General features: G+C 45.2%; 1 protein-coding gene across 1 annotated transcript in view; it reads right to left on the reverse strand.

The window, feature by feature from the left end:
• Positions 1-2,289: 2,289 nt before the first annotated feature.
• The window catches only part of c1qtnf1 (C1q and TNF related 1), a gene marked incomplete at its 3' end in the record, with an annotated part of 8,650 nt that continues 212 nt past the window's right edge, over positions 2,290-10,727 (reverse strand). The window contains exons 2-4 of the mRNA XM_080542190.1: positions 3,860-4,014; positions 3,505-3,641; positions 2,290-2,840 (exon numbers count right to left, since the gene is read on the reverse strand). Of these exons, the coding sequence (XP_080398316.1) occupies positions 2,290-2,840; positions 3,505-3,641; positions 3,860-4,014 (843 nt within the window). The remainder of the gene's footprint in view (positions 2,841-3,504; positions 3,642-3,859; positions 4,015-10,727) is intronic.

Genomic DNA, 10,727 nt, shown 5'->3' on the forward strand with positions numbered 1-10,727 from the left:
TCACATTCTTCTGTTCCTCTGTGTGTGCTTGGCAGGTACACACACCCTAGTACCGCCAACAGAAACACAGACACACCCATACGCCACTCACTCACACACCACTCACACACACAAGCAGTGTCATGCACATACACACACACACATTTACTTCAAGCACAAACTAAACATGCAAGCATGTGTGTCTTGTATCTCTCCCTCTCTCAGTATGCCTATCACTCTCACACACAAACACAGGACATTTTTATTTTCTTTATTTTTCTTTAACGAATATGGTCCTTATGCAATTCATATGCAACATAGTCTTCGTATATATCAAAAACCCTTTCAAACAAAGTCAAGCAGTGGCTCTCCCTGACAGTATATAAAAACATGTACATCTGCAGGCAGTAAAAAAAGGCTTCCTGTCGAGGCATTTCTGGGCTGTGTAAAGTATTTCCTTGGCCCGATCCCAATCTGATCACTCGCATTGCTCCTTGAATCCCTTTGAACTTTGCTTTCTCAATCTAAAGGTATTGGATGGGCATCAACCATACGGTAATAACATCAGTTCTGGTGGCGCTTCTTGCTCTAGTGGTATTATGATAATTACAATATTACAATAATATTCTGGCATTCAGGACTCCCAAGGAGGAAACAGCAAGGACCTAGGGATAGGGAGTGAGGGTTTGGAATGTTGCCCTGGAAGTGTCATCTGGCCTCAGAGGCTAACACGGTGCTCTAGGGATATCTATTGTAATCTGATTGGCTGTCATCAACTCGTATAAACATCCTCGATCGGAAACCTTACTGCACATTCTCAATGACTCAGTTTAGGTGGGAAATGAATACTAGCCCGTGGGTCAACATTGGGTTTAATTCGTAGCTCGTTTCTAGCCCGGGGACCGTTGTTTTTGTTTTGTGACATCATGATGAAATAGTGTGGACATAAAACATTTTCAGGAATTCTTGATAGTTTAGATAGTTTTGATAATACTGTATATTTGTTATTTCATCAACTTTGCACAACATAACTACACATTGATTGTTGCTCTTGGCAAACTGCACCATGAAAAGTGACTTAAAGCACCGTACTGTATCAATGTTTGAGATGGAAAGAGGTTTTCTCAGAATCTTTTGAGAATTTTTCAGATCTTTGGAGAATACAGTGATATGCCATGTTTGGTCCAGTTCATATGAACATCAGAGTATGATGTTCATATGAGTCTCATTTGCCTTTATAGCACCTGTTGTTTGAAGTGTTCTCGTGCTGTCAGGATCTGAATATTAACAGAGTAGGCTAAGTGTAAGTGATAAAAGATCAAAGTGATCATCAGCGTACCTGTATTTCAACATTAACCTTTGGGCAAAGTCGGTCAGAATTACAACACACAGAACACATCCACAGACTGAGTAGGAAGTCAGATGGTGGTTGTTTAAACTTGTTACCCCGAGGTTCTACAGTACTGTACATTTCTTCAACTGACTGCAGTAGGAATGCGATGGCTACGTGCCACTAGGCCAGAGGTGTGTTGCAGGGGAGGCTGATGGAGGTAGAAATCGGAGGACGGCCTCATTGTAATGCATGTAACAGAATGACGAGTGATATCAGACACCAATTTCTACCTCCACCAGCCTCCACTGATTGGTCGGCACTTCACTCCCGAAGGCACTTTGAACTCAAGGAGACAATGGCAGCCATCTTGAATGTTAAGTTAAAGTTTAAAACATTCCTAAACTCTGCTGTGCCTCTGTTTTCATTTTCCAAAAATATATGACTTGGCTTGGTTTACTTAATTACATTTTAGATAACTTAATTACTTATTTTAGATAAACAATATACAATTATGATACACATAAAAATAGATGATAAGAAAATGAAGGCAAGACACTTATTAAAAAGAACCATTGGGGGGGTGCCTGGGTAGCGTAGCTCACCAAGGCCCATGCCACGTTATCGCGGGGTCCCTGGCTCGATTCTGGCCATCAACCTTTCCTGCATGTCATCTCTCCTCTCTCTCACTCATCCTTCCTGTCAATCTCTACTTTCTCTGTTTTAAAAGAGCAGAAATGCCCTAAAAACGTTTTATTTTATTTTTTTAAAAGAACCATTGTGTCAATTATCAGTGTGTCTCCATGGCCACAGTAAAGTTGCTGCAAACCCGCATGACACTACCAACCCTACACGGTTACAAAAGTCACTAAATGCGTTATTGTCGCCCTCAACCAAGGCTCTGCTCTAGCCTTCTCTTGGGGTGCTCCTATGCCTCTCCTTGTCCTTCCCGGCCTGTCTCAACACCGCCAAGCTGCCCCTTACACCTCGTCCTTTGCCTTTATCAGGTGTCCATTGAAGGTGATGTACGTATCGAAATCATCGCTGAAGATGGCGTTCTCCCTCTCCCCTTTAAACAGCCTCACCCACACTTGATCTCCGATCTCCAGCTCCAGCATCAGACTCTGGCTCTGCATGATGCTCCTGTCACTGGGCTGGGTGTACAGGATCACCGCCTCTCTCTCGTTGTGCATCACGTGCAGGTACGTCTCCTTCTGGTTCCACGTGTGCACGTTCAGGCTAAAGTAGTAGATCCCCGCCACGTAACAGAAGAACTTGCCGGTGAACATGTTGAAGTGGCCGTAGAGGTTGACCAGCTCCGTGTCGAACACCATGGGCTGGTAGTAGGTGTTGGAGTGCAGGCCCTTCTTGCGGCCCACGGAGAAGGCAGCGTAGTAGGCCTTGCAGGGTTCGCCCGGGGAGCCGATGCTCCCCTTGGTGCCCTTGATGCCCAGGGGCCCCTTGGATCCGGTATGACCAGACTTGCCTGATTTACCGTAGGGCCCTCTCTCCCCGCTCTCTCCCTTCTCACCTGGGAGAAGAGAAGAAAAAAAACAAGTCGCCAACCGACTAAATGTTCAGATGTTTTTATTCTGAAAAAATATGTACATATATTCTGTAAATAAATGTCAACGTTTTTGAAAATCAATGGTCGGTTTGCCGACTTGTTCCTGGTTTCACCAGCTGCTGTCACATATGATTATCGATTTGTTTAATGGCTTTAAAGGTCGCTGTCTTAAATATTCCTTTCTGTTTTCTTGTGGGTTATACTTTTACTCTTTCTGAGGAGAATGTGGTAGATTCAAGAGAGCTTCATTGTGTCGCTGTCAACAGCAGAGGCCTGTTCCTTCTCTAGTTGGCCAGGCATGGAGCCTGTGGCGAGGATACTCACGCAACTATGGCTGGTATGTATTGTGTCTCTTCAGCGGCTGGGAGAGCTCCAAAGCCACACACCCAAAACTGCTGTCCCCTTTCTTTAGCGAGACGTTTACAAACGTTATTGCTATTGCTATGCCCCCCCACGCCGCTCACCATAACCTTTTTAATATCCTCATGATTCCCTTAGCCACAGCCAAGTCATAAACTGTTACTCAGAGAACACGTGGGTCCCAACTGTCCATTTGGGAGTTGAGTGTGTGTGTGTGTGTGTGTGTGTGTGTGTGTGTGTGTGTGTGTGTCAGAGGTAGACGCCCCACCTTTGAGGATGGTGATGTTGATATGTGGGACCACCTGGTATTGTGGGTGCTGTTGTGGGTGCTGTGGGTTGCCATATTGAGGTGGTTGTTGCTCCCCTGGGTCACAGCATCGCCGACACGCTGTAGCCCTCGCCTCACTCCAGGGGAGAGGCCGCAGAGAGGGAGAGAGTGTTATTCATGTGGATATACTGAATAGCCTACAGTAGATCACTTTGAATTTTCTTTATTTTTTAACTGCACTTTTGGCACCCACCACCAACTTGTTATGCTGTATTTGTCTAGCTCTGATCTGATCTAGCTCTGAGAGGTAAGAAGGTGGAGGGCAGGGTGGATGGTAGAGTGTTACCTGTCTTACCTTTGGTGCCCCCTGGTGTCGGTTTTATCCTGGTTCTGGCCCTGGTTCAGGTCTTGGTCGTAGGGGGGCCGGTATGGTTCCACTAGGACCACCCAGAGGAGCAGCAGAGCCCACACACACAAGGCTGGGTAGGACCGTTCCCTCAGTAAACTCATCTATAGGAGACAGGAAATGAGGTCATTCACACAAACAGTCATCTATAGGAAATAGGAAATTAGGTCATTCACATCAGGCAGTGGAGGCAGTGAACTTGAGGGGTGCCTCTTGATGGTCTAACATGGCTTTCTGACCAGGCCTCTTTTTTCGGTTCTATTCTGAAACAATTGGACAATATTTGTCTTTTCATTCACTTTCATTCAGATGATTCAGGAGAGGACGAGGAGAGCAAGCCACTTTAGACGATTAAAATTCTCAAGTCAGTGACACCATCATGGTTAGACTTATGGAGACAGTGAATCAAAATTTGACTACATTACTGTAATCTAACCAAATTACCGTTATCAAATTTGGGATACACTTATTCACTTAAATGTCTTCACTTTTCCTTCAGATTTGCTGTGAATCACCCCTTAACTACAACGATTACGACATGGATGTCCTCTGGGGGGATTGGTGTCTCCACAGAACGGTTTGGCCTATTGTTATGTGTTTATGGGATATACCATATCCATATTTTCATTCACTTGGAATGTTGGAATAGTCTCTAGAATAACTGATTATAACAACGGAATGTTCTCTCACAACACAAACCCTTCATTACTGTACACGGGATCCAAGTCTCTGTGTTGCAGACCATAATATGAATCATATTTAGCCCAGAGACACAATCTCTGCAGAGGAGAATTTCCCTTAAAAGCCTCGAAGGTTTATTGAAAATACCTAAATATATGTGTGTAGAATACAACTACTCTTGAGGTAATTGGAGCTAATTGTCTTCTGGGACTGAATGCTGAAGTAATGCTGTAAAGCCTGTGATTTTAAAATATCCTAGATTCCTCTTGGTCCTGGTCCTATGTTTGGAGATGACCTGAAGCTCGGGCTAAGCTAAGGGTCATCACTTTCTCATCCTCATAGTGTACTATGAGAATGTTCCCTCTGGGGTTGATGAAAAACACAGAGAGAGAGAGAGAGACATCTGACTGGTCATGTGACATGTGTAAGATAGGATGTAATCAGGCTCAATAGAGGAAGTCTACATGAACATATCATCATCCTCATAGTCTACTGGTCTTCTAAGGACATGTTTGCATGGCCTGTGGCCCTTCTTGGTCCCAAAATCTCATACTTTGAGTAATCGTGAAAGCAGTTTATGTATGATATTGATACCATACAGTACTGTGCAATGACAATTATACTTTAGATAGCATGGTCAGAGAGGATGTAGTACATTCAATAGCCTCTGATTTAAATAGCCGATATCCGCTATTCTCAATCAAAGTAATCGCTTCCCTTTCGACACACAGGAAGTACCCTCCGTTTATCAAAGGGGGCCTGCGTTATCAAAGGAAGTAGTCTATCTTTGTACCAGATGCCTCTGATCTGTCTAATCAAACCCAGTGGAGATCAGGAACCCTGCCGAAATGTTTGTGCCTAATTGTTTTTTTTCCTTCTCCTATTAGGAGAAGCCTTTCATTCTGAGGCTACAATCACCTCCCAGCCCTCCCCCCTCTGGGTATCAAGGTAATTGTTAGCATCTTATAGCAGTCGTTAACCCAGGGTCACTGTTCCTTTGTTTGATATCTTTTCCATGATGTGACGCCTGAGACAATTTTCCAAAACAAACTGAGTCACTGTCGGGTGACTGCTTGAGGAGCCCACTACAGCTCGATCTTTAACCCAGCAGTGCTTTTGAAGTCAAGAACAGTATGTCGGAAACAAATCTAATTAGGCATTAAACAAAAGCCTGTGTTCCTGTGCATTTCTGTGGACCAGTGGTAGTAAATTAGACGGAGAGAAGACTATTAGTGGAGAGGGGATTGTTTGCACTGACGGAGAGGGTGTTCACACAGTCTAATATGGTAAGAGATTTGAACTTATGAATGGGTCAAGAGAGGACAAGACACCATCAAAGGCACAGTATAATCTGCAAGTGCAACCCCCACTGTGTGTAGGTGTGTGTGTGTGTGTGTGTGTGTGTGTGTGTGTGTGTGTGTGTGCGTGCGTGCGTGCGTGTGTGTGTGTGTGTGTGTGTGTGTGTGTGTGTGTGTGTGTGTGTGTGTGTGTGTGTGTGTGTGTGTGTGTGTGTGTGTGTGTGTGTGTGTGTGTGTGTGTGTGCTCTTCATCGAAGAGCATGACAACCTTAGTGTTGCATCGAGCGAAGTTCAAAGACTTTTGGGCTAAGGCCCAACCATTAATCCTTGTCTAATCTGATGTGTTCGCTCTTATGACCTCTGACCTTCCCCTCTGGTTGCTCTGCTGTGCGCTCTCTGACTCTCAACATGGGATGAGAGAAGGTCAATGGAGATCACAGGTGGACTTTGAAGACAGACAGAATTCCCGATGTTCAAACAACAAAGGATCATGGCATGATACAGTTATCCCACTCTGTGGAGTCTTGGTTAATGAGAACATGATTCAGTGATGGTTGAATCTCGGCCAATGGTTGTCTTGTCCCTTGTGGCCAAGCATTTTGCAGCCAAATGTTTGTTGACAATTATGGAAGGGCTAATCTGCTGTCATGGATGTTTGTATATGGGTTTAAATCGTGCCGTTTATCGTGTTCTAAACGATTATAGGATGTTTACAAAGATTGTATCTCAGTTTTTGTTCCAAACACTTTTACGTGGCCCAATTCACTTGTTGTTGACCATTATTTAAAATAAATCGGTTGTGACTGTTTACGGTAACCAGACGACTGTGTAGGTCCTCTTAGTCTGGGCTCCAGCTCTCTTCATGCTTCTATCATGTTGACAATCCCACATCCAATAGCTTCCTAAAGAGCCTCTCTCCTTCCTGTGGAGAGGTTTGTTTACACTACAGTAGCGCACACAACCACACACACACACACACACACACACACACACACACACACACACATTAGGCTACACTGCATTAGTACATCATTCCTTGGAACATCGAGTTTGGTGAACTGGAGAAAAGGCACGGCTCCAACCACAGCTCCTGACCTTACTGTAAACGTATTGCGTAACCCATGTGTGTTATTGCTTCTCCCATTCTCTAAGGACCCAGCAGTGGGTGTGTTTATGTGTGTGTGTGCGTGTGTGCGCGTGTGTGTGTGTGCGTGTGTGTGTGCGTGTGCGTGTGCGTGTGTGTGTGTGTGTGTGTGTGTGTGCGTGTGTGTGTGCGTGTGCGTGTGCGTGTGTGTGTGTGTTTGTGTGTGTGTGTGCGTGTGTGTGGGTGTTTCTGTGCGTGTGCGTGTGTGTGTGTGTGTGTGCGTGTGTGTGTGTGTGTGTGTGTGTGTTATTCCTTCCTCCCATTCTACAGGGAACCCGTGCACCAGGAGTCATTCACATCCAGCAGTTCTTCCGGACCAAACATCTGAGACGGCAGTATCAGATACTGGGTCAGTGTCTTGGCTGAGACGCGAGAGCCTGCGACTGAGACTGGAGGGGTGAGTCCCAATGTTCTGAAGCTGTTGCTTCCTCTTACCATCTTCTGTCCATTGGCACACATCTGAAAGAACTGGACTGGTGAAAGCCAAGCAGGCTTTCCCCAGGAGCTATCCGTCACGTAGCTTTCCTCTACGTAGGAGAGACTAGAAGGCAAGGAGCCAAGGAGAGGAAGCCATTCAAGACTATTGAGATGCAACCTGAGAGAACCGTCCAGCTGCCTCTGTCTGTGCACACATACCTACACACACACACACACACACACACACACACACACACACACACATACACACTTAGAAACCGAAGCTGGTCTGGATGCCAGCCAAATCCAACTGCTAACCATGGTTTCTTTGAAATATGCGTCTTTATGTGGTTGTGTTATTTTAGTTGTGTCACTCTTTGTTAGTTTTGTTGTTTAGTATTGTGATTGTCATTTAATTATGTGTTTTTTTTAAGTCTTTTCTATAGAGAGTATATGTACCTTTCTATTTTTATAAATGCTATTTTCACAATTGTATGCTCTCGAAAAAATCCAATAAACAAAGTTAAAAAAAAAAAAGAAGAAAGAAATATGCGTCTTTCTCATTCCCTGTTGCACCCTGCCTTCGTGCAGTGTTCTCTCGAAGCTGTCCATGTCGCCATGGCTACTGCGATATGTAAAGCACCCTGTGCGTTTGTGCTGAGAAGGGTGCTATAGAAATAATGTTTTACTTACTTACTATGGGCTGTGATGCACCTAAAGGGTCTGCTTTCAGACCTACAGATAATAATCAAACGTTGTTTTTAACACTTAACTAAACACTGATCACTGTGTCTTTCTTACTGCAGTTTGCCTCATTATGGAGGCCCGGGAGCCCCACTGACACTGACTAGTATCTTTATCAGTTTTGTCACATTGCACTATTCTTATAAATACTTTTCATCTCTATTGTATTATTATTCTTTTTCACTTGTTTTTATCTGTTTTTGTCTTCGCACTTTGTTTATTGTTCACACTTTTGTACGCATCACTAGACCAAAGCAAATTCCGTGATTATGTGAAAACTTTGGCAATAAATCTGTTTCTGATTCTGATTCTGATACTTAAGTCTTGGACCACCAGTGGTTCCCAGCCCACCACTTGGAAAACACTTCACTAGACCCCACCTAGTGACGGATACAATAGCCGCAGGCCACCGAGGAACCATGTTGCCAATAAAAGATTTATTCTCATGTAGCTCCAAGTGTGCGTGCGGGCTGTGACTTGCCCATGGTGTGATGACCGAAAGTCAGAAAGCGTGTGTGTGTGTGTGTGTGTTGGGGGGGTGGGGGGGGGGAGTGTGACAGAAAGAGAGTGCACACCTGTGTGCATCTGTGTGTTAGGATTGGAATACCCCTACTCTTGTTCTTTATTATTTTTTTGTGGCCGCTTTGATTGAGTAAAACTTTGCGATATCTTGTGCTTATCTTGCATGCCTGGACGCACTTGAATGTGCATCTTCTTACATAAATGCCTGCATACCTGTATTGTGTGTGTGTGTGTGTGTGTGTGTGTGTGTGTGTGTGTGTGTGTGTGTGTGTGTGTGTGTGAGTGTTGCCATGGAGGCTCCCTAAACTAAGCTCCCTGTCTAAAGCTGTGCCAGGTGCAGCCGAGACCTCCAGGGTTCCAGGCCCCTCATGGCTCAGTGCATAGCCCCCATTCAGACGGCCCAGTTCACGCCCCAGTTCCTCCTACTGGTTTACTGGTTCTGGCCCACAACAGTGCATGTGTCTGAGAGCCTGCTTTAGCCTGCTGTAGCCAGCTTTGGCGTGGCAAAGACAAAGGAGTTGGCTAGAGCACAGAGATCTGGCTGGCTACCATGCTAGTCCAGAGGCTGTTGGGACCAAAACTGCCCCTCCTCCAACACAAATGTTTTAGGAAGACAGACAAAAGAGCAGGTACAGAGGGCACGGAGGGGGAGGGAACAACACGACCGTGTGTGTATCCTTTGGTGTTTGTTCAGTGAGTGTTCAATAACAGGCACCAGTAGCAGCAAGTCTCTCTGTTTTGGCAGGACAGGTGTTGAAGGTCAAACACATTGCATCCCACCCCCTCCCACCCCCACCCCCCGCTACCAGGCTCACATTAGTGTGCTCTGTTCACCTGCTCCAATAACCTGTCAATCACTTGTCTGTCATGAAATGGGATTACCTGAGGGGGCGGAATAAAGATACATACTAGTTCATCACACACACACTCACGCCGGCATGCACGCACACACACACACATGCACGAACACACGCTCACACACACACACACACGCTCACACACGCTCACACACACACACACGCTCACACACACACACACATACACACACACACACACACTAATGATAACATGCCAGGAGCATCTCCACCTGTAGCGTGAGGTACGCCAATTAAACAAACTCTATGACATAGTGGGGGAAAGAACAGCATAGAAACCACAGAGCAAGTTTCTCTCTCTCTCTCTCTCTCTCTCTCTGTCTCTCTCTAGGCTTGTGAACCCATGACGGAGGATTTCAGGCAGTTTCAGCTGGGCTTTGTGATGGCATGCCCAAAGAATTCTTGTCCTAGATTTCACAGCAGCGTGCGTCTTTAGACTCTACCCAGATGTACTCAGCCTCAGTGTTCTATCATATCACCATAATGGCACTGTAATGGTACCATCGTCAGTGTTGTTCACAAATCACCCTAAAGTGTTCATTGTTCAACTGAACTGTCAAAGCGGATCGGGTGAGGAGAACCATCCATAGGGACGTTCCAGAGAACAATAGCAGTCATTATCTCCAATCTTCAACAACAACAAATCAAAGTTTACAGCACGTTTCATGCACTTGCTGCTGGATGCAGATAAACCAGCTGCACAAGTTGACACACAGTTGCAGCATGGAATAGAGAACTATGATAACACTTTCCAGTTCCTAATCCCACGTGTTGCTTTACAAATAAATCATTGAAACACTTTGCTAGGTGAAAATCCTGCACGTGTCAAATGCTAAACTGCTGATGTTGGCCATGAAATAGAGGGCATTCTCAGTCTGCTATCTGGGAATGGATTGTCACATTGTTGCAGAAGCACAGAAGCTGTGTGTGTATGTGTGTGTGTGTGTGTGTGTGTGTGTGTGTGTGTGTGTGTGTGTGTGTGTGTGTGTGTGTGTGCGTGCGTGTGTGTGTGTGTGTGTGCGAGCGAGCGTTTGACAGTGGCAAAAAAAAAAACTTCAGAACACAGCATTGGATCCCACCTTACTAGCTAGGGTCAAGGCATGACATTAATGACAGAAATCCACCTCCACCTCCAC

Source organism: Nansenia antarctica, assembly GCF_963989245.1.
Source record: "Nansenia antarctica genome assembly, chromosome: 11".
Taxonomy (NCBI): domain Eukaryota; kingdom Metazoa; phylum Chordata; class Actinopteri; order Argentiniformes; family Microstomatidae; genus Nansenia; species Nansenia antarctica.